General features: G+C 47.3%; 1 protein-coding gene across 1 annotated transcript in view; it reads left to right on the top strand.

Annotated features, from left to right (window-relative positions):
- Window positions 1-25151, top strand: part of LOC120039829 (gamma-2-syntrophin-like) — a gene marked incomplete at its 3' end in the record, with an annotated part of 123016 nt that overhangs the window by 575 nt on the left and 97290 nt on the right. Inside the window, exon 2 of the mRNA XM_038985200.1 lies at window positions 1-163. This exon is cut by the window's left edge and continues 417 nt beyond it. Coding sequence (XP_038841128.1) covers window positions 1-163 — 163 coding nt within the window. The remainder of the gene's footprint in view (window positions 164-25151) is intronic.

Genomic DNA, 25151 nt, shown 5'->3' with positions numbered 1-25151 from the left:
CCAGCAGGACCCAGCAGGACACAGCAGGACCCAGCAGGACCCAGCTGGCACAGAGCAGGACCCAGCAGGACCCAGCAGGACCCAGCTGCTTGGCTTTTCTTCTTGGCAGATATGCAACCTACAGTCATATTCTCAGCTATCTTATACTCGTGACTGTGACTGGGTGAGTCAGGCACCAGATGATTGTTAATGTGTTGATGTATTATGCTATGATATTATGAGAGACTGGCCAATACTGTAACTCGTTCTAAATTACTGATGCATCATACAGTATTGTGGAACATTAGAACTATAGAGACTGGCCAATACTGTAACTCGTTCTAACTTATTGATGCATCATACAGTATTGTGGAACATTAGAACTATAGAGACTGGCCAATACTTTAACTCGTTCTAACTTATTGATGCATCATACAGTATTGTGGAACATTAGAACTATAGAGACTGGCCAATAGTTGAATTCTTTCTAGCTTATTGACGCATCATGATAGTACCAAACTGTCTTCTTGACGGTCACAGAATCCTAGAATCAGATAACACATGAAAGACCCACAGAAACATACACTGAGTGTATAAACATTATGAACACCTGCTGTTTCCATCACGTAGACTGACCAGGTGAATCCAGGTGAAAGATATGATCCCTTATTGATGTCACCTGTTAAATCCACTTCAAATCAGTGTAGATGAAGGGGAGGAGACAGGTGGTTAAAGAAGGATGTTTAAGCTTTGAGACAATTGAAACATGGATTGTGTCTGTGTGCCATTCAGAGGGTGAATGGGCAAGACAAAATATTGAAGTGCCTTTGAACAGGGTTTGGTAGTAGGTAACAGGAGCACCGGTTTGTGTCAAGAACGACAACGCTTCTGGGTTTTTCACGCACAACAATTTCCTGTGTGTATAAACAATGGTCCAACACCAAAAGGACATCCAGCCAACTTGACACAACTGTGGGAAGCATTGGAGTCAACATGGACCAGCATCCCTGTGGAACGCTTTCCACACCTTGTAGAGTCCATGTCCTGATGAATTGAGGCTGTTCTGAGGGAAAAAGGGAGTGCAACTCGAATATTAGGAAGGTGTTCCTAATATTTTGTACACTATTGTATAACACACAGACCGACACACACGTATCCTAACTGAAGGGAACAAGGTAAAGAGGTAGGACAGTGCAGACTATGTTTAGAGGAGTGTCTCTGTTGGTCTGACAATCCTATTTGGGACTTTAAACGTGTCGCACATGTTGAGATCATCCATGCAGCTGTACACACTGACCAAAGGACATTACATAAGCCTGTGTCAAACACGCACACGTACACAACTTTCTACCAATTCATTCTAGTAGGCATATAACATTATAACGTATCCATAGATTTCCGAAATTACTAAACTCAGCAACAACAAAAAAAAGTCCCTTTTTCAGGACCCTGTCTTTCAAAGATAATTTGTAATAATCCAAATAGCTTCACAGATCTTCATTGTAAAGGGTTTAAACACTGTTTCCCATGCTTGTTCAATGAACCATAAAGAATTAATAAACATGCACCTGTGAAACGGTCGTTAAGACACTAACAGCTTACAGACGGTAGGCAATTAAGGTCACAGTTATGAAAACTTAGGACACTAAAGAGGCCTTTCTACTGACTCTGAAAAACACCAAAAGAAAGATGCCCAGGGTCCCTGCTCATCTGCGTGAACGTGCCTTAGGCATGCTGCAAGGAGGCATGAGGACTGCAGAAGTGGACAGGGCAATAAATTGCAATGTCCGTACTGTGAGACGCCTAAGACAGCGCTACAGGGAGACAGGACGGACAGCTGATCGTCCTCGCAGTGGCAGACCACGTGTAACAACACCTGCACAGGATCGGTACATCCGAACATCACACCTGTGGGACAGGTACAGGATGGCAACAACTACTGCCCGAGTTACACCAGGAACGCACAATCTCTCCATCAATGCTCAGACTGTCTGCAATAGGCTGAGCGAGGCTGGACTGAAGGCTTGTAGGCCTGTTGTAAGGCAGGTCCTCACCAGACATCACCGGCAACAACGTCGCCTATGGGCACAATGCCACCGTCGCTGGACCAGACAGGACTGGCAAAAAATGCTCTTCACTGATGAGTCACGGTTTTGTCTCACCAGGGGTGGTGGTCGGATTCGCGTTTATCGTCGAAGGAATGAGCGTTACACCGAGGCCTGTACTTTGGAGCGGGATCGATTTGGAGGTGGAGGGTCCGTCATGGTCTGGGGCGGTTCATCGGACTGAGCTTGTTGTCATTGCAGGCAATCTCAACGCTGTGTGTTACAGGGAAGACATCCTCCTCCCTCATGTGGTACCCTTCCTGCAGGCTCATCCTGACATGACCCTCCAGCATGACAATGCCACCAGCCATACTGCTCGTTCTGTGCGTGATTTCCTGCAAGACAGAAATGTCAGTGTTCTGCCATGACCAGCGAATAGTCCAGATCTGGGACCTGTTGGATCGGAGGGTGAGGGCTAGGGCCAATCCCCCCAGAAATGTCCTGGAACTTGCAGGTGCATTTGGTGGAAGAGTGGGGTAACATCTCAAAGCAACACCTGGCAAATCTGGTGCAGTCCATGAGGAGGAGATGCACTGCAGTACTTAATGCAGCTGGTGGCCACACCAGATACTGTCTGCAATAGGTTGAGGGCTGACTGTTGCTTTTGATTTTGACCATCCCTTTGCTCAGGGACACATTATTCAATTTCTGTTAGTCATATGTCCGTTATGTCTCAGTTGTTGAATCTTGTCATGTTCATACAAATCTTTATGTTAAGTTTGGGGAAAACAAACGCAGTTGACAGCGAGAGGACGTTTCTTTTTTAGTTGAAATTAACTATTACAATTGCCTTTTGTAATTACCAATAATTGGAAAGGGGGCAAATACACTGCTCAAAAAAATAAAGGGAACACTTAAACAACACAATGTAACTCCAAGTCAATCACACTTCTGTGAAATCAAACTGTCCACTTAGGAAGCAACACTGATTGACAATACATTTCACATGCTGTTGTGCAAATGATATAGACAAAAGGTGGAAATTATAGGCAATTAGCAAGACACCCCCAATAAAGGAGTGGTTCTGCAGGTGGTGACCACAGACCACTTCTCAGTTCCTATGCTTCCTGGCTGATGTTTTGGTCACTTTTGAATGCCGGCGGTGCTTTCACTCTAGTGGTAGCATGAGACGGAGTCTACAACCCACACAAGTGGCTCAGGTAGTGCAGCTCATCCAGGATGGCACATCAATGCGAGCTGTGGCAAGAAGGTTTGCTGTGTCTGTCAGCGTAGTGTCCAGAGCATGGAGGTGCTACCAGGAGACAGGCCAGTACATCAGGAGATGTGGAGGAGGCTGTAGGAGGGCAACAACCCAGCAGCAGGACCGCTACCTCCGCCTTTGTGCAAGGAGGAGCACTGCCAGAGCCCTGCAAAATGACCTCCAGCAGGCCCTGACCCCAACCACCACACACCCTGACCCCCACACACCCTGACCACCACACACCCTAACCACCACACACCCTGACCCCCACACACCCTGACCACCACACACCCTAACCACCACACACCCTAACCACCACACACCCTGAACCCAACCCCCACACACCCTAACCCCCACACACCCTAACCCCCACACACCCCAACCACCACACACCCTGACCACCACACACCCTGACCCCAACGCCCACAAACCCTAACCCCCACACACCCTAACCCCCACACACCCTAACCCCAACCACCACACACCCTGACCACCACACACCCTGACCACCACACACCCTGACCAGCACACACCCTAACCACCACAAACCCTAACCACCACACACCCTGACCACCACACACCCTAACCACCACACACCCTAACCACCACACACCCTAACCACCACACACCCTAACCACACACCCTAACCACCACACACCCTGACCACCACACACCCTAACCACCACACACCCTGACCACCACACACCCTAACCACCACACACCCTGACCAACCCACACCCTGAACACCACACACCCTGACCACTACATACCCTAACTACCACACACCCTAACCACAACACACCCTAACCACCACACACCCTAACCACCACACACCCTGACCACCACACACCCTAACCACACACCCTGACCACCACACACCCTAACCACCACACACCCTAACCACCACACACCCTAACCACCACACACCCTAACCACCACACACCACACACCCTAACCACCACACACCCTAACCACCACACACTCTGACCACCACACACCCTAACCACCACACACCCTAACCACCACACACCCTGACCACCACACACCCTAACCACCACACACCACACACCCTGACCACCACACACCCTAACCACCACACACCCTAACCACCACACACCCTGACCACCACACACCCTAACCACACACCCTGACCACCACACACCCTGACCACCACACACCCTAACCACCACACACCACACACCCTGACCACCACACACCCTAACCACCACACACCACACACCCTAACCACCACACACCCTAACACACCACACACCCTAACACACCAGAGCTCTTAACTTCCAGACATTCTACTCACACAGTCAGGATACATGATCCAATCAGATAGAAGCAGTCTGAGGGTAATTCCTTCAACTTGCTTCGCGTCTGGCTCACACACTGTACCCGTGTCTGTCTACCTGTACCAGTCTCTGTGTGTACCTGTACCAGTGTCTGTCTACCTGTACCAGTCTCTCTGTCTACCTGTAGCAGTGTATGTGCGTGAGAGTGTTTGAGCTAGCCGTGTCTACCATTAGCCGCTAGTCCACACACAGACACTGTTGTTAGCGTTAGCCTGAAACAGGTTCTAACCCACTCCTGTAAGATGGCTGCTAGCTAATCAGACGTGGAGGGGAGAGGGGGAGGAGAGGAGGAGTGAGGAAGAGGAGGAGGGGAAGAGGGGAAAGGGGGGGAGAGTGGGAGGAGGGGAAGAGTGGAGGAGGGGAGAGGGGGAGGAGAGTGGGAGGAGAGGAGGGGGGGAGAGGGGGAGGAGAGAAGGAGGGGAGAGGGGGAGGAGGGGAGAGGGGAGGAGGGGAGAGGGGAGGAGGAATAGGGAGGCTAAGGATAGAAAGCAAAGCCTCCTTAATCAGCTGAGATCTGACGGGGTGGGGGGGGGAGGGGTCGACCACACAGACACACACACGCACATACAGAACAGGTTAGTTAGAGAGGGCAGTTGACTGACTGGCTCAGGGGGGGTGCATCAGACAGAGGTAATAGACCACAGAGCCAGAGCATATGGTCATACTACTGAAACCTCATCCAGGGCTTAGATCTCTATTGGCTGGCCTACCCTTCCTTCTAGACATTGATTGGTGCTTAAATGATATGGTTATATATAGTACATACAGTTGAAGTCGGAAGTTTTACATACACCTTAGCCAAATACATTAAAACTCAGTTTTTCACAATTCTTGACATTTAATCCTAGTAAAAATTCCCTGTCTTAGGTCAGTTAGGATCACCACTTTATTTTAAGAATGTGAAATGTCAGAATAATAGTAGAGAGAATGATTTATTTCAGCTTTTATTTCTTTCATCACATTCCCAGTGGGTCAGAAGTTTACATACACTCAATTAGTATTTGGTAGCATTGCCTTTAAATTGTTTAACTTGGGTCAAACGTTTCAGTTAGCCTCCACAAGCTCCCATTATAAGTTGGGTGAATTTTGGCCCATTCCTCCTGACAGAGCTGGTGTAACTGAGTCAGGATTCTATAGGGTTGAGGTCAGGGCTTTGTGATGGCCACTCCAATACCTTGACTTTGCTGTCCTTAAGCCATTTTGCCACAACTTTGGAAGTATGCTTGGGGTCATTGTCCATTTGGAAGACCCATTTGCGACCAAGCTTTAACTTCCTGACGGATGTCTTGAGATGTTGCTTCAATATATCCACATACTTTTCCTGCCTCATGATGCCATCTATTTTGGAAGTGCACCAGTCCCTCCTGCAGCAAAGCACCCCTACAACATGATGCTGCCAACCCCGTGCTTCACGGTTGGGATTGTGTTATTTGGCTTGCAGTGGCTTCTTCCTTGCTGAGTGGCCTTTCAGGTTATGTCGATATAGGACTCGTTTTACTGTGGATATAGATACTTCTGTACTTGTTTCCTCCAGCATCTTCACAAGGTCCTTTGCTGTTGTTCTGGGATTGATTTGCACTTTTCACACCAAAGTACGTTCATCTCTAGGAGACATAACACGTCTCCTTCCTGAGCGGTATGACGGCTCTGTGGTCCCATGGTGTTTATACTTGCATACTATTGCTTGTACAGATGAACGTGGTGCCTTCAGGCGTTTGGAAATTGCTCCCAAGGACGAACCAGACTTGTGAATTTTCCCATGATGTCAAGCAAAGAGGCACTGAGTTTGAAGGTAGGCCTTGAAATACATCCACAGGTACACCTCCAATAGACTCAAATGATGTCAATTAGCCTATGAGAAGCTTCTAAATCCATGACATAATTTTCTGGAATTTTCCAAGCTCTTTAAAGGCACAGTCAACTTAGCGTATGTAAACTTCTGACCCACTGGAATTGTGATACAGTGGATTATAAGTGAAATAATCTGTTTGTAAACAATTGTTGGAAAAATTACTTGTGTCATGCACAAAGTAGATGTACTAACAGACTTGCCAAAACTATAGTTCGTTGACAAGAAATGTGTGGAGTGGTTGAAAAAACAAGTTTTAATGACTCCAACCTAAGTGTATGTAAACTTCCGACTTCAACTGCATACAGTCATATATATATACTTTTAAATTGTTTATCTTTTATTTATGCACTTTGAGATCAATCTTGTACAATAAAAAGTACTTTACAAATGTAATAAATTATTATTACTAAATTAGATTGGGCCAAAATCGCATGAATGTGTCACCTGTTTGCTTTCATAAAGTCCATCCACAGTTGAAATCGACCCACTGTGATCTAGGACACCACTATAATCAGTAATGAGTGAGAATCTACAGCTCATCAGTGAAGCAGAAAAATACAACTCTCACTTTTCTGAACCACTGTTTTACACGAGTGTTGTGGTATGGGTTCGGGGGTTAGGGGTCAGGGGTCAGGGGTCAGGATAGGGATGTTCAACCCTCCTCGTGAGGAGAATCTCAATTAAATACTCCTCACCTCCTTCTCAAAAACCCATTGGATGAGAAAGACAGAGGTCCTTCCCCTCTGACCTTCTCCTCCAATGGGTTTTGAGAAGGCAGCAAGGAGAGAGGAGAGAGGACACGAGGAACATGCAACTAAGATTCTCCCATGGAGAGCTACCGTTCTGTTCCCATCCTAATCTAACGCACCTGAATCAGGAACTTGATTAGTTGAATCGGGTATGTTAGAGCAAGGCTGGAACAAAAGCATGCACACCCAGAAGCGCTTCAAGAGGAGGCTTGGCCACCCCTGTGTCAGAGCAGAGGGTAGGGCTCACAGTTCACAGTGGCTGCCAGCTGAAAGGCTCCCTGGTTAGGGATTAGTTAATCCCCCCTCGTCCTCCCCTTCACACACAAAGAGCACCGTTAGAGAATTACATCTTACTTACATTTTACCAAACAGAGCATTTGAGTCAGAACATAAGGTACTTTATGAGCTTAGAGATAAAAGTTGTCAGACATCAGAAGCCCAGGAGGTGAGACTGTCTGTTGGATACCAGAGGAAGTCTCTCCTTCTCTCATTCGCTCCTTTGTCTGTCTGTCTGTCTGTCTGTCTGTCTGTCTGTCTGTCTGCCTGCCTGCCTGCCTGCCTGCCTGCCTGCCTGCCTGCCTGCCTGCCTGCCTGCCGGTCTCTCTCTCCTTTCTGCCTCTCTCTCTCTGTCATGCCCCTCTGGTTATTACTGAAGGAGAGGCAACCAGAGAGCCCTCTGCTGGTAAGAGAGGTTGATGCTTCTCTCAGAGCCAGAGAGCCCTCTGCTGGTAAGAGAGGTTGATGCTTCTCTCAGAGCCAGAGAGCCCTCTGCTGGTTAGAGAGGTTGATGCTTCTCTCAGAGCCAGAGAGCCCTCTGCTGGTAAGAGAGGTTGATGCTTCTCTCAGAGCCAGAGAGCCCTCTGCTGGTTAGAGAGGATGATGCTTCTCTCAGAGCCAGAGAGAAAGCGCCTTCTGTGTGGGGTTTTTTCAGATCCGCCTTGGCAATTTTGAGACACCACCTCCACTAGCTGTGAAACTGGAGTGTGTGTGTGTGTGTGTGTGTGTGTGTGTGTGTGTGTGTGTGTGTGTGTGTGTGTGTGTGTGTGTGTGTGTGTGTGTGTGTGTGTGTGTGTGTGTGTGTGTGTGTGTGTGTGTGGGCGGGGCCCCTTGAGTATGACAGCCTGTCAACTTCCTGTGACGACAAGACCTAGACAGGAAGTGTTTCTCCTGGGAGTTCAAATGCATAACTCTGGCTGCACCTCAACCATAATTCCCCCCGTTCCTGTCTCCTCCCTCCTCTCCTCTCCTCTCCTCTCCTCTCCTCTCCTCTCCTCTCCTCTCCTCTCCTCCCTCTCTCCTCCCTCTCTGACCCCCATCACTTCCTAAGCAGCTGTGACTCATCTGAACAAACATCCTAATCCACCTCACCACTGGAGCCATAGGCCTAATACACACACACACACACACACACACACACACACAACTCCTCAGCTCCTCAGGTCAGTTACCAGAAACAGATGATTCAGCCAGTCAACACCTCAGGTCAGTTACCAGAAACAGGTGATTCAGCCAGTCAACATCTCAGGTCAGTTACCAGAAACAGGTGATTCAGCCAGTCAACACCTCAGGTCAGTTACCAGAAACAGATGATTCAGCCAGTCAACATCTCAGGTCAGTTACCAGAAACAGATGATTCAGCCAGTCAACACCTCAGGTCAGTTACCAGAAACAGGTGATTCAGCCAGTCAACACCTCCAGTCAGTTACCAGAAACAGATGATTCAGCCAGTCGACTCCTCACTGCAGGATGTAGGGCTTTTATCAACCAAGTGTACAGTCTTCTACAGGTATATGTGTCTTACATTCTCCTCTAGTCGGTTGATTCCCACCACACCCCTCTGCCTCACAGGAAGAAGCTGCGTCTCAGACGTAATCCATAGATATGGAACGATAAACTCCAGTTCAGATACGGAACAGTAAACTCCAGTTCAGATACGGAACAGTAAACTCCAGTTCAGATACGGAACGGTAAACTCCAGTTCAGATACGGAACGGTAAACTCCAGTTCAGATATGGAACGGTAAACTCCAGTTCAGATATGGAACGGTAAACTCCAGTTCAGATACGTAACGGTAAACTCCAGTTCAGATACGGAACGGTAAACTCCAGTTCAGATACGGAACGGTAAACTCCAGTTCAGATATGGAACGGTAAACTCCAGTTCAGATACGGAACGGTAAACTCCAGTTCAGATATGGAACGGTAAACTCCAGTTCAGATATGGAACGGTAAACTCCAGTTCAGATATGGAACGGTAAACTCCAGTTCAGATATGGAACGGTAAACTCCAGTTCAGATCAGGAACACTAAACTCCAGTTCAGATATGGAACGGTAAACTCCAGTTCAGATACGGAACGGTAAACTCCAGTTCAGATACGGAACGGTAAACTCCAGTTCAGATACGGAACACTAAACTCCAGTTCAGAGACGCAACACTTAACTCCAGGTTTGCCTCTTCTATCTGTGCACGAGGGAGTAGTAGACCCATGTCCCAGTCTGAACAACATGCATCCGTTCTCTTCCTCCGTTACTGACCGCAGAAAATAACGACAGGTGCATTGTTGTCCTCCTCGCGCTGTTGCTCACTCTATTTAGCTAATTATGATCCCCAGGACACGACAGTGCAGGAGAGAAGGAGGGGTGGGATTCATAAGAGGATTGGAACGCCTGAGCCATCTGTGTTCAGGGGGAATTAACCACTACTGCACCGTATGCACACTCAGACAGACAGACACAGAGACAGACAGACAGACAGACAGACAGACACACGCTCAGGCAGACAGACACACGCTCAGGCAGACAGACAGACAGACAGACAGACAGACAGACAGACAGACAGACAGACAGACAGACAGACAGACAGACAGACAGACAGACAGACAGACAGACAGACAGACAGACAGACAGACTCAGGCAGACAGACAGACAGACAGACAGACGGACTCAGGCAGACAGACAGACAGACACACTCAGGCAGACAGACAGACAGACACACTCAGGCAGACAGACACAGAGACAGACAGACACACTCAGGCAGACAGACACAGAGACAGACAGACACACTCAGGCAGACAGACAAACAAAGACAGAAAGACAGAAGTACAGACATACAGACACACACAAACATAGAGACATAGAAAACACCAGAAAGTGTAATGACATTGGGCGATTGTCATTGGGTCTACACTCTTCTAGCTTGAATTAATGTTTGTGTCTGTCTGACAAAAGAAAAAAACAGTTGGGACAGATGAAAGATATGGGACTGTCCTGAGATGACAGCTGAAAATATATGGGACTGTCCTGAGATGACAGCTGAAAATATATGGGAATGTCCTGAGATGACAGCTGAAAATATATGGGACTGTCCTGAGATGACAGCTGAAAATATATGGGACTGTCCTGAGATGACAGCTGAAAGGATACGGGACTGTCCTGAGATGACAGCTGAAAATATATGGGACTGTCCTGAGATGACAGCTGAAAAGATATGGGAATGTCCTGAGATGACAGCTGAAAATATATGGGACTGTCCTGAGATGACAGCTGAAAAGATATGGGACTGTCCTGAGATGACAGCCGAAAAGATATGGGACTGTCCTGAGATGACAGCTGAAAATATATGGGAATGTCCTGAGATGACAGCTGAAAATATATGGGAATGTCCTGAGATGACAGCCGAAAAGATATGGGACTGTCCTGAGATGACAGCTGAAAAGATACGGGACTGTCCTGAGATGACAGCTGAAAATATATGGGACTGTCCTGAGATGACAGCTGAAAATATATGGGACTGTCCTGAGATGACAGCTGAAAAGATATGGGACTGTCCTGAGATGACAGCCGAAAAGATATGGGACTGTCCTGAGATGACAGCTGAAAATATATGGGAATGTCCTGAGATGACAGCCGAAAAGATATGGGACTGTCCTGAGATGACAGCTGAAAAGATACGGGACTGTCCTGAGATGACAGCTGAAAATATATGGGACTGTCCTGAGATGACAGCTGAAAAGATATGGGACTGTCCTGAGATGACAGCTGAAAAGATATGGGACTGTCCTGAGATGACAGCTGAAAAGATATGGGACTGTCCTGAGATGACAGCTGAAAAGATATGGGACTGTCCTGAGATGACAGCCGAAAAGATATGGGACTGTCCTGAGATGACAGCTGAAAAGATATGGGACTGTCCTGAGATGACAGCTGAAAAGATATGGGACTGTCCTGAGATGACAGCTGAAAAGATATGGGACTGTCCTGAGATGACAGATGAAAAGATATGGGACTGTCCTGAGATGACAGCTGAAAAGATATGGGACTGTCCTGAGATGACAGCTGAAAATATGGGAATGGCTGAGATACTGTCCTGAAAGATATGGGACTGTCCTGAGATGACAGCTGAAAAGATATGGGACTGTCCTGAGATGACAGCTGAAAATATATGGGACTGTCCTTAGATGACAGCTGAAAAGATATGGGACTGTCCTGAGATGACAGCTGAAAAGATATGGGACTGTCCTGAGATGACAGCTGAAAAGATATGGGACTGTCCTGAGATGACACCTGAAAAGATATGGGACTGTCCTGAGATGACAGCTGAAAAGATATGGGACTGTCCTGAGATGACACCTGAAAAGATATGGGACTGTCCTGAGATGACACCTGAAAATATATGGGACTGTCCTGAGATGACAGCTGAAAAGATACGGGACTGTCCTGAGATGACAGCTGAAAAGATATGGGACTGTCCTGAGATGACACCTGAAAATATATGGGACTGTCCTGAGATGACAGCTGAAAAGATACGGGACTGTCCTGAGATGACACCTGAAAAGGGACTGAGATACAGGACTGTCCTGTGATGACATCTGAAAAGGGACTGAGATACAGGACTGTCCTGAGATGACATCTGAAAAGGGACTGAGATACAGGACTGAAAATAGTTGATAAAATATTGAATTTGGCCTTTAATACTATAGCCCATACAAACACATTGAATAACACATTCATAAATGGCAGTAAAGACAGCCCAAAACATACATCTTAAAGAATAAGGTTTTAAAGTGTCTGTCCTACATCTAAGATATAAGACAGCAGGAAATATTTTTGCTTTTTTGGACACATATTTAACCCCTTATTTTTGTTGGTACAAACTACAGTTCCTTGCGAAAGTTATTTATCCCCAATGGTGTTTTTCCTATTTTGTTGCATTTCAACCTGTAATTTAAATTGATTTTTATTTGGATGTCATGTAATGGACATACACAAAATAGTCAGAGCCCCAGAGGCTTGCAACACCACTAAGCAAGGGGCACCACCAAGCAAGCGGCACCATGAAGACCAAGGAGCTCTCCAAACAGGTCAGGGACAAAGTTATGGAGAAGTTCAGATCAGGGTTGGGTTATAAAAATATATCAAACATTTTGAACATCCCACGGAGCACCATTAAATCTATTGTAAAAAATGTAAAGAACTTGGTACCACAACAAACCTGCCAAGAGAGGGCCGCCCACCAAAACTCACAGACCAGGCAAGTAGGACATTAAACAGAGAGGCAACAAAGAGACCAAAGATAACCCTGAAGGAGCTGCAAAGCTCCACAGCAGAGATTGGAGTATCTGTCTATAGAACCAATTTAAGCCGTACACTCCAGAGATGGGCTTTACGGAAGAGTGTCCAGAAAAAATCCATTGCTTAAAGAAAAAAATAAGCAAACACGTTTGGTGTTCACCAAAAGGCATGTGGGAGACTCCCCAAACATATGGAAGAAGGTACTCTGGTCAGATGAGACTAAAATTGAGCTTTTTGGCCATCAAGGAAAATGCTATGTCTGGCACAAACCCAACATTTCTCACCACCCTGAGAATTCCATCCCCACATGGAGCTAGGGTATAACAAATGCTGCCCTGCCATACCCAACTGATGTCCCTGGGCCCCCCGTAATTTACACTCTATACACACCGGACACACGGACACACAGACAGACAATACAGACAGACAATACAGACAGACAAGACAGACCAGACAGGGTGTCAACTCCAAATGGAACATCAGAATAGACAAATAGTGGCGTTGAAGGTTAGGTAGTATCAGTTACCGGAGGAAACTGCTGGAAATATTGAAATGGGGGGAGATTCCAGTCAGCTGACGTCACAAGCCGTCACAAGCCCAGGTCAACACCTGCACAATGATTCCCGTAGCAACCAAAACGCCCCCTTGACAACGCTGAAACCACCCCAGAAGCCCCCTGTTGAATCAACAAGTTCTCTACGGAGACGATTAGCTCACATATTTTATAGTGGCGTTGAAGGTTAGGTAGTATCAGTTACCGGAGGAAACTGCTGGAAATATTGAAATGGGGGGAGATTCCAGTCAGCTGACGTCACAAGCCGTCACAAGCCCAGGTCAACACCTGCACAATGATTCCCGTAGCAACCAAAACGCCCCCTTGACAACGCTGAAACCACCCCAGAAGCCCCCTGTTGAATCAACAAGTTCTCTACGGAGACGATTAGCTCACATATTTTATGGTGGCTGGTGGGGTGGTTCTGAAAACAACACACACACACAAACACACACACACACACACACCGTATCTGAGCAATTCTGCCACAAAGTAGGCTACCAGGATAAATATATTCTGTCCATGTAATGTATCTGTCTATCTTACCTTCAGTAGATGCACACGTACGGCCCACATAACAACGAATGACAGATGTGCGTAAACAGCAGGGGCTTGAGATTCTGCACGTAGCCTATGGAGACTTCAACCATGATATCATAAAAATAATGCTTTATTTGTCCAGTGCCTTAATAGTGCTTATTTTCTTGGGAATGTGCCACCTTTAAATAGGGTATACAGAACTGTTGTCTCTGGAGGTGCTTTCGAGCCAGAAACAAAAGGTCCCTAATTGGACATAAATGTTGTCAAGAAATAACTTAATTGGCCAGTTGGGGCACAACTTCCCACACCCATGAGCAAAAGCATAGAGTTTGCCTAAAAACAAGGATTTGTGTGGTTTCCTGAGATAATATTCTATTACAGTACATTCGGAAAGTATTCTTTTGTTATGTTTTATTTTTTTCTTCATCAATCTGCACACAATACCCCATAATGACATCACAATACCCCATAATGACATCACAATACCCCAGAATGACATCACAATACCCCATAATGACATCACAATACCCCATAATGACATCACAATACCCCATAATGAAATCACAATACCCCATAATGACAAGGCAAAAACAGGTTTTTATAAATGTTTGCAAATGTATTAATATAAAAACTGAAATATTACATTTACACTAGTATATTCAGACCCTTTACTTAGTACTTTCTTAAAGCACCTTTGGCAGTGATTACAGCATTGCGTCTTCTTAGGTATGACACTACAAGCTTGGCCTGTATTTGGGGAGTTATTCCCATTCTTCTCTGCAGATCCTTTCAAGCTCTGTCAGGTTGGATGGGGAGCATCGCTGCACAGCCAGGTCTCTCCAGAGATGTTCAATTGGGTTCAAGTCCGGGCTTTGGCTAGGCCACTCTTGGAAGGTGAACCTCCGTCCCAGTCTGAGGTCCTGAGCGCTCTGGAGCATGTTTTCATCAAGTATCTCTCTGTACTTTTATCTATTCATCTTTCCCTCGATCCTGACTAGTCTCCCAGTCCCTACCACTGAAAAACATCCCCACAGCATGATGCTGCCACCACCATGCTTCATCGTAGGGATGATATTGGCCAGGTGATGAGCGGTGCCTGGTTTCCTCCAGATGTGACGGTTGGCATTCAGGCCAAAGAGGTAATCTAGGTCATCTACACGTCTCTGCAAGTCTTTGCTAGGTAAAGCCCCGCCTTATCTCAGCTCACTGGTCACCATAGCAGCACCCACCCTTAGCACGCGCTCCAGAAGGTATATCTCACTGGTCACCCCCAAAGCCAATTCTTCCTTTGGCCGCCTTTCCTTCCAGTTCTCTGCTGCCAATGACTGGAACGAACTGCAAAAATCTCTGAAGCTGGAGACTCTTACCTCCCTCACTAGCTTTAAGCACCAGCTGTCAGAGCAGCTCACAGATCACTGCACCTGTAGATAGCTCATCTGTAAATAGCCCATCCAATCTACCTCATCCCCATACTGTATTTATATATTTATCATGCTGCTTTGCTCCCCAGTATCTCTACTTGCACATTCATCTTCTGCACATCCTACCATTCCAGTGTTTAATTGCTATATTGTAATTACTTCGCCACTATTGCCTATTATTGCCTTACCTCTCTTATCCTACCTCATTTGCACATGCTGTATATAGATTTTTCTACTGTATTATTGATTGTATGTTTGTTTTTTCCATGTGTAACTCTGTGTTGTTGTATGTACTGCTGTCACGATCCTCTTCCTGGAAATGACTGGACAAAAGCGCAGCGTGGTACGTGTTCATGATATTTTATTTAAATCAGAACACTTGAACAAAAATATCAAAGAGAAAAACGAACAGTTCTGTAAGGTAAATAAACTATACAGAAAACAACTACCCACAAAACACAGGTGGGAAAAGGCTGCCTAAGTATGATTCCCAATCAGAGACAACGATAGACAGCTGCCTCTGATTGAGAACCACACTCCGCCAAACACAAAGAAATAGAAAAACATAGAAATAAAGAAACTAGAATGCCCACCCTAGTCACACCGTGGCCTAACCAAAATAGAGAATAAAAGCCTCTCTATGGCCAAGGCGTGACAACTGCTTTGCTTTATCTTGGCCAGGTCGCAGTTGCAAATGAGAACTTGTTTTCAACTGGCCTACCTGGATAAATAAAGGTGAAATAACATAAAAATAAAAAGAGTTCAATCTTGGTTTCATCAGACCAGAGAATCTTGTTTCTCATGGTCTGAGAGTACTTTAGGTGCCTTTTGGCAAACTCCAAGTGGGCTGTCGTGTCTTTTACTGAGGAGTGGCTTCCATCTAGCCCCTCTACCATAAAGGCTTGATCAGTGGAGTGCAGCAGAGATGGTTGTCTTTTTGGAAGGTTCTTGTAACGGCAGTCTAGCTCTTCCTCCTCCTCGGACGAGGAGAGGCGAGAAGGATCGGAGGACCAATGTGCAGCGTGGTAAGTTTCCATGATTTAATATACACAAAGACAAGACACTATACAAAATAACAAACGTACTAACCGTCACAGTCCCGTGTGGCACAAACACTGACACAGGAAACAACCACCCACAAATCCCCAACACAAAACAAGCCACCTATATATGATTCTCAATCAGGGACAACGATTGACAGCTGCCTCTGATTGAGAACCATATTAGGCCGAACACAGAAACAGACAAACTAGACACACAACATAGAATGCCCACCCAGCTCACGTCCTGACCAACACTAAAACAAGCAAAACACATAAGCACTATGGTCAGGACGTGACAGTTCTCCCATCTCCACAGAAGAACTCTGGAGATCTTGGTCACCTCCCTGACCAAGGCCCTTCTCCCCAGATTGCTCAGTTTGGCTGGGTGGCCTGCTCAGGGAAGAGTCTTGGTGGTTTCTCGCTCCTTCCTGAGCGGTATGACGGCTGCGTGGTCTCATGGTGTTTATACTTGCATACTATTGTTTGTACAGATGAACGTGGTACCTTCAGGCATTTGGAAATTGCTCCCAAGGATGAACCAGGTCTACATTTATTTTTCTGAGGTCTTGGCTGATTTATTTTGATTTTCCATGATGTCAAGCAAAGAAGCACTGAGTTTGAAGGTAGGCCTTGAAATACACCCACATGTACACATCCAATTGACTCAAATGATGTCACGCCCTGGCCTTAGTATTCTTTGTTTTCTTTATTATTTTAGTTAGGTCAGGGTGTGACATGGGTATTTATGTGGGTTTTGTAGTGTCCAGGGTGATTGTAAGGTTTAGGGGGTTTATTTAGAGTAGTTGGGTTTATGTTTAGTATAGTTGTCTAGCTGTGTCTATGTTGTGAGTAGTTGTCTAGGAAAGTCTATGGTTGCCTGAATGGGTTCCCAATTAGAGACAGCTGGTTTCTGTTGTCTCTGATTGGGAGCCATATTTAAGGTAGCCATAGGCTTTAGTTTGTTGTGGGGAATTGTCTATGGTGAACGTTTGTAGCCTGTGTGTGTGTGTGTGTGTGTGTGTGTGTGTGTGTGTGTGTGTGTGTGTGTGTGTGTGTGTGTGTGTGTGTGTGTGTGTGTGTGTGTGTGTGTGTGTGTGTGTGTGTGTGCACTACGTTTATAGCTTCACGGTCGTTTGTTGTTTTGTTAGTTTGTAAGTGTTTTGTTTCGTTTTGCCTTCTTCAATAATAAAAGAAGATGGCTTATTTTCCTCATGCTGCGTTTTGGTCCGTCTCTCCTCCACACGATCGTGACAGAATTCCCCACCAACATCGGATCAAGCAGCGTGTGCAACAACAACAGGACCCACCTACACTGGACTATTGGAATTGGGAGGAAATTCTGGACCGTGAAATACCAGGAGAATATAACCGCCCCAAAGCTGAGCTGGAGGCAGCGAAGGCAGAGAGGCGGAGATATGAGGAGGCAGCAAGGAGACGTGGCTGGAAGCCTGAAAAGCCCGTGAGTACTACCCAAAAATTTCTTGGGGGGGGGGCTAAGAGGTAGTGGGCCAAGGGCAGGTAGGAGACCTGCGCCCACTTCCCAGGCTAACCGTGGAGAGCGGGAGTACGGGCAGACGCCGTGTTACGCAGTAGAGCGCACGGTGTCTCCTGTACGGGTGCATAGCCCAGTGCGGGTTATTCCACCTCCCCGCACTGGTAGGGCTAGATTGGGCATTGAGCCAAATGTCATGAAGCCGGCCCTACATATCTGGCCACCAGTACGTCTCCTTGGGCCGGCTTACATGGCACCAGCCTTACGCATGGTGTCCCCGGTTCGCCTACATAGCCCGGTGCGGGTTATTCCACCTCCCCGCACTGGTCGGGCGACGGGGAGCATTCAACCAGGTAAGGTTGGGCAGGCTCGGTGCTCAAGGGAGCCAGTACGCCTGCACGGTCCGGTATTTCCGGCGCCACCTCCCCGCCCCAGCCTAGTACCACCAGTGCCTACACCACGCACCAGGCTTCCAGTGCGTTTTCAGAGCCCTGTTCCTCCTCGACGCACTCTCCCTATGGTGCGTGTCTCCAGCCCAGTGCCTCCAGTTCCGGCACCACGCACTAAGCCACCTGTGCGTCTCCTGAGTCCTGTACACACTGTTATTTCTCCCCGCACTCGTCCTGAGGTGCGTGCCCTCAGTCCGGTACCACGCACCAGGCATATAGTGCGCCTTGAGAACTCAGTGTGCCCTGTTGTTGTTCCCCGCACTAGCCTGAAGGTGCGTGTCCTTAGCCCGGTACCTCCAGTTCCGGTACCACGCACCAGGCCTACAGTGCGTCTCAGCCGGCCCGAGTCTGCCGTCTGCCCAACGGTGACTGAACTGTCCGTCTGTATTGAGCCTTCAAAGCCGCCCGTCTGCCATGAGCCTGCAAAGCCGCCCGTCTGCCATGAGCCTATAGAGCCTTCCGCCAGACAGGAGCCGCTAAAGCCTTCCGCCAGACAGGATCAGTCTGAGCCATCCGTCTCCTCAGCGCCATCTGAGCCATCCGTCTCCCCAGCGCCGTCTGAGCCATCCGTCTCCCCAGCGCCGTCTGAGCCATCCGTCTCCCCAGCGCCGTCTGAGCCATCCGTCTCCCCAGCGCCGTCTGAGCCATCCGTCTCCCCAGCGCCGTTTGAGCCATCCGTCTGCCCAGTGCCGTCTGAGCCATCCGTCTGTCCCGAGCCATTAGAGCCGCCCGTCTGTCCCGAGCCGTCAGAGCCGATAGTCAGTCAGGAGCCGCTAGAGCCATTCGTCAGTCAGGATCTGCCAGAGCCGCCAACCAGACAGGATCTGCCAGAGCCGCCAACCAGACAGGATCTGCCAGAGCCGCCAACCAGACAGGATCTGCCAGAGCCGCCAACCAGACAGGATCTGCCAGAGCCGCCAACCAGACAGGATCTGCCAGAGTCGCCAACCAGACAGGATCTGCCAGAGCCGTCAGTGAGCCATGAGCGTCCAGAGCCGTCAGCCAGCCATGGGCGTCCAGAGCCGTCAGCCAGCCATGGGCGTCCAGAGCCGTCAGCCAGTCATGAGCTGTCCCTCAGCCCAGAGCGGCTATTTCTCCAGAACTGCCCCTCAGTCCAGAGCTGTCTCTCTGTCCGGAGCTGCCTTTCAGTCCGGAGTTGCCCCTCTATCCTGAGCTATCCCTCTGTCCTGAGCTATCCCTCTGTCCTGAGCTATTCCTCTATCCCGGTGCTGCCCCTTGTGTCGATGTTACCCAAAAGATTAAGTGGGGGTAATATGAGGGTGGTCATTTGTAGGGGGAGATATAAGCTGGGATTGACTATGGTGGGGTGGGGACCTCGCCCTGAGCCTGAGCCACCACCGTGGTCAGATGCCCACCCAGACCCTCCCCTAGACTTTGTGCTGGTGCGCCCGGAGTTCGCACCTTAAGGGGGGGGCTATGTCACGCCCTGGCCTTAGTATTCTTTGTTTTCTTTATTATTTTAGTTAGGTCAGGGTGTGACATGGGTATTTATGTGGGTTTTGTAGTGTCCAGGGTGATTGTAAGGTTTAGGGGGTTTATTTAGAGTAGTTGGGTTTATGTTTAGTATAGTTGTCTAGCTGTGTCTATGTTGTGAGTAGTTGTCTAGGAAAGTCTATGGTTGCCTGAATGGGTTCCCAATTAGAGACAGCTGGTTTCTGTTGTCTCTGATTGGGAGCCATATTTAAAGGTAGCCATAGGCTAGTTTGTGGGGAATTGTCTATGGTGAACGTTTGTAGCCTGTGTGTACTACGTTTATAGCTTCACGGTCGTTTGTTGTTTTGTTAGTTTGTAAGAGTTTTGTTTCGTTTTGCCTTCTTCAATAATAAAAGAAGATGGCTTATTTTCCTCATGCTGCGTTTTGGTCCGTCTCTCCTCCACACGATCGTGACAAATGATGTCAATTAGCCTCAGAAGCTTCTAAAGCCATGACATCATTTTCTGGAATTTTCCAGTACGATATTTCTGTTTATTTGCAATAAATCTGCAAACATTTCTAAAAACCTGTTTTCGCTTGGTCATTATGCGATATTGAGTGTAGATTGATGAGAAAAAACAATTAATTTCATCAATTTTAGAATAAGGCTGTAAAAAGTGAAGGGATCTGAATTCTCTCCGAATGCAATGTACATGTTTATGAATCCTACAGCCACATTTCAAGCCAAATTGTGACGTAAACAATAATCAACTAGTCCAGCGCCTTCAGAAAGTCTTCACATATCTTGACTTTTTCCACATTTTGTTGTGTTACAGCCTGAATTTAAAATTGCTTATATTGATATGTTGTGTCATTGGCTTACTCACAACACACCATAATGTCAAAGTAGACATTATGTAGACATTATGTTTTTCGAAAGATTAACAAATGAATTGAAAATGAAAAGCTGAAATCTCTTGAGTCAACCCCTTTATTATGGCAAACCTAAATAAGTTCAGGAGTAAAAATGTGCTTAACAAGTCACATAATAAGTTGCATGTGTGCAATAAAAGTGTTTAACACAATTTTTGAATGACTTACGTACTTACGTACATCTATGTACCCCACACATACAATTATTTGTAAGGTTCCCTCAGTCAAGTACTGAATTTCAATGTCCAGGGAGGTTTTCCAATGCCTCACAAGGAAGGGCACCTATTGGTAGACGGGTAAAAATAAGAAACGGACATTGAATATCTCTTTGAGCATGGTGAAGTTTATTAATTACACGTTGGATGGTGTATCAATCCACACAGTCACTACAAAGATACAGACGTCCTTCCTAACTCAGTTGCCAAAGAGGAAGGAAACTGCTCAGAGATTTCACCATGAGGCCAATGGCGACTATAAAACAGTTTCAGAGTCTAATGGCTGTGATAGGAGAAAACTGAGGATGGATCAACAGCATTGTAGTTACTCCACAGTACTAACCTAATTGACAGAGTGAAAAAGAAGGAAGGCTGTGCAGAATAAAAAATATTAGAAAAACATGCGTCCTGTTTGCAGCAAGGCACTAATGAAATACTGCAAAAAAATGTGGCAAAGCAATAAACCTTTTGTCCTGAATACAAAGTGTTATGTTTGGGACAAATACAATACAACACATTATCGCATACCGCTCTCCATATTTTCAAGCATAGTGCATCATGTTATGGGTCTGCTTGTAATCGTTAAGGACTGGGGAGTTTTTCAGGATAAAAAACAAAAGGAATGGAGCTAAGCAACGGCAAAATCCTAGAGGAAAACCTGGTTCAATCTGCTATCCAACAGTCCACCAATACTTTCTGAAGGCACTATATACAATGTATCTTTTTGTGAAATGCAGACTTCATATGGATAAATTGGCTTCCAGAGCTCTGTTAACTCTACTGTGTGTGTGTCAAAGAGTGGATGGTGTGCTAATGCTGAGCGGTCACTTCTCGTGGCTGGAGTTCTTGGGGGAGATATACATCAGAGCCATCAGCAGTTTGTTTACGACTGTGCCAAATTTGGCTCGGACCGCGGTCTACCCCGGAGCGCTGTCAGATCAATAGCCGGGATAATCAGAGACCTGTTCCCTCAGCTAGCTGGTCAGTCAGATCTTTTACCTTTATTCAGCGATTCTTAAACATTTTCAGCTTGAGAAATTGACCATCCTCCAGTGACCCAAATCGTCCACCAACGACCAAAATGAAGAACTGTTTGTGATTCTAGATGTATTCTCATAACTTGTGACCCACCTCTGACATGCCCAGGGCCCACTTTGGGTACCAAAACATAGTTGAAGAAACCCTGCCTTTCTTATATTGATATAATACTCGCCCAAAATGCTTTCCCTAATCTCTGATTGGCTGACAGTGTTTGCCCCGCCTCCCTCCTGCTCACCACAGCACACTCTTCCACTTCCTGACTGACACCTGTGTCACTAGGCGTGTGTCTGTATTGATATGATGGTATATATACACAAAGTTCTGTTGCCATCATCTAGGCAACTGCTGCTACAAGCTGTGGTGTATACTGTCTCTCAGGGTGATGATGGGTGTGTTCTGTCTCTCAGGGTGATGATGAGTGTGTTCTGTCTCTCTGGGTGATGATGAGTGTCTTCTGTCTCTCAGAGTGATGATGAGTGTGTTCTGTCTCTCAGGGTGATGATGAGTCTGTTCTGTCTCTCAGGGTGATGATGAGTCTGTTCTGTCTCTCAGGGCGATGATGAGTGTGTTCTGTCTCTCAGGGTGATGAGTGTGTTCTGTCTCTCAGGGTGATGATGAGTGTGTTCTGTCTCTCAGGGTGATGATGAGTGTCTTCTGTCTCTCAGGGTGATGATGAGTGTGTTCTGTCTCTCGGGGCGACAATGAGTGTGTTCTGTCTCTCGGGGCGACGATGGGTGTGTTCTGTCTCTCAGGGCGACGATGGGTGTGTTCTGTCTCTCAGGGCGACGATGGGTGTGTTCTGTCTCAGGGTGACGATGAGTGTGTTCTGTCTCTCAGGGTGATGATGAGTGTGTTCTGTCTTTCAGGGTGATGATGAGTGTCTTCTGTCTCTCAGGGTGATGATGAGTGTGTTCTGTCTCAGGGTGACGATGAGTGTGTTCTGTCTCTCTGGGTGATGATGAGTGTGTTCTGTCTCTCAGGGTGATGAGTGTCTTCTGTCTCTCAGGGTGATGATGAGTGTGTTCTGTCTCTCAGGGTGATGATGAGTGTGTTCTGTCTCTCAGGGTGATGATGAGTGTGTTCTGTCTCTCAGGGTGATGATGAGTGTGTTCTGTCTCTCAGGGTGATGATGAGTGTGTTCTGTCTCTTGGGGCGACGATGGGTGTGTTCTGTCTCTTGGGGCGACGATGGGTGTGTTCTGTCTCTCGGGGTGACGATGAGTGTGTTCTGTCTCTCGGGGCGACGATGGGTGTGTTCTGTCTCTCAGGGTGATGAGTGTGTTCTGTCTCTCAGGGTGATGAGTGTGTTCTGTCTCTCAGGGTGATGATGAGTGTGTTCTGTCTCTCAGGGTGATGAGTGTGTTCTGTCTCTCAGGGCGATGATGAGTGTGTTCTGTCTCTCAGGGCGATGATGAGTGTGTTCTGTCTCTCAGGGTGATGAGTGTGTTCTGTCTCTCAGGGCGATGATGAGTGTGTTCTGTCTCAGGGTGATGATGAGTGTGTTCTGTCTCTCAGGGTGATGAGTGTCTTCTGTCTCTCAGGGTGATGATGAGTGTGTTCTGTCTCTCAGGGTGATGATGAGTGTGTTCTGTCTCTCAGGGTGATGATGAGTGTGTTCTGTCTCTCAGGGCGATGATGAGTGTGTTCTGTCTCTCAGGGCGATGATGAGTGTGTTCTGTCTCTCAGGGCGATGATGAGTGTGTTCTGTCTCTCAGGGCGATGATGAGTGTGTTCTGTCTCTCAGGGTGATGATGAGTGTCTTCTGTCTCTCAGGGTGATGATGAGTGTGTTCTGTCTCTCAGGGTGATGATGAGTGTGTTCTGTCTCTCAGGGCGACGATGGGTGTCTTCTGTCTCTCAGGGCGACGATGAGTGTGTTCTGTCTCTCAGGGTGATGATGAGTGTCTTCTGTCTCTCAGGGTGATGATGAGTGTCTTCTGTCTCTCAGGGTGATGATGAGTGTCTTCTGTCTCTCAGGGTGATGATGAGTGTGTTCTGTCTCTCAGGGTGATGATGAGTGTGTTCTGTCTCTCAGGGCGATGATGAGTGTGTTCTGTCTCTCAGGGCGATGATGAGTGTGTTCTGTCTCTCAGGGCGATGATGAGTGTGTTCTGTCTCTCAGGGCGATGATGAGTGTGTTCTGTCTCTCAGGGTGATGATGAGTGTCTTCTGTCTCTCAGGGTGATGATGAGTGTCTTCTGTCTCTCAGGGTGATGATGAGTGTCTTCTGTCTCTCAGGGTGATGATGAGTGTGTTCTGTCTCTCAGGGCGACGATGGGTGTCTTCTGTCTCTCAGGGCGACGATGAGTGTGTTCTGTCTCTCAGGGTGATGATGAGTGTCTTCTGTCTCTCAGGGTGATGATGAGTGTCTTCTGTCTCTCAGGGTGATGATGAGTGTCTTCTGTCTCTCAGGGTGATGATGAGTGTGTTCTGTCTCTCAGGGTGATGATGAGTGTGTTCTGTCTCTCAGGGTGACGATGAGTGTGTTCTGTCTCTCAGGGCGATGATGAGTGTCTTCTGTCTCTCAGGGCGATGATGAGTGTCTTCTGTCTCTCAGGGTGACGATGAGTGTGTTCTGTCTCTCAGGGTGACGATGAGTGTGTTCTGTCTCTCAGGGTGACGATGAGTGTGTTCTGTCTCTCAGGGCGACGATGAGTGTCTTCTGTCTCTCTGGGTGATGATGAGTGTCTTCTGTCTCTCAGGGCGATGATGAGTGTGTTCTGTCTCTCAGGGCGATGATGAGTGTCTTCTGTCTCTCAGGGTGATGATGAGTGTGTTCTGTCTCTCAGGGTGATGATGAGTGTGTTCTGTCTCTCAGGGCGATGATGAGTGTGTTCTGTCTCTCGGTGATGATGAGTGTGTTCTGTCTCTCAGGGTGATGATGAGTGTCTTCTGTCTCTCAGGGTGATGATGAGTGTCTTCTGTCTCTCAGGGTGATGATGAGTGTCTTCTGTCTCTCAGGGTGATGATGAGTGTCTTCTGTCTCTCAGGGTGATGATGAGTGTCTTCTGTCTCTCAGGGTGATGATGAGTGTGTTCTGTCTCTCAGGGTGATGATGAGTGTGTTCTGTCTCTCGGTGATGATGAGTGTGTTCTGTCTCTCAGGGTGATGAGTGTCTTCTGTCTCTCAGGGCGATGATGAGTGTGTTCTGTCTCTCAGGGTGATGAGTGTGTTCTGTCTCTCAGGGCGATGATGTGTGTTCTGTCTCTCAGGGCG

This window comes from Salvelinus namaycush, unplaced genomic scaffold (assembly GCF_016432855.1).
Source record: "Salvelinus namaycush isolate Seneca unplaced genomic scaffold, SaNama_1.0 Scaffold303, whole genome shotgun sequence".
NCBI classification, from domain to species: domain Eukaryota; kingdom Metazoa; phylum Chordata; class Actinopteri; order Salmoniformes; family Salmonidae; genus Salvelinus; species Salvelinus namaycush.
This window is presented reverse-complemented; position numbering and strand designations above follow the sequence as displayed.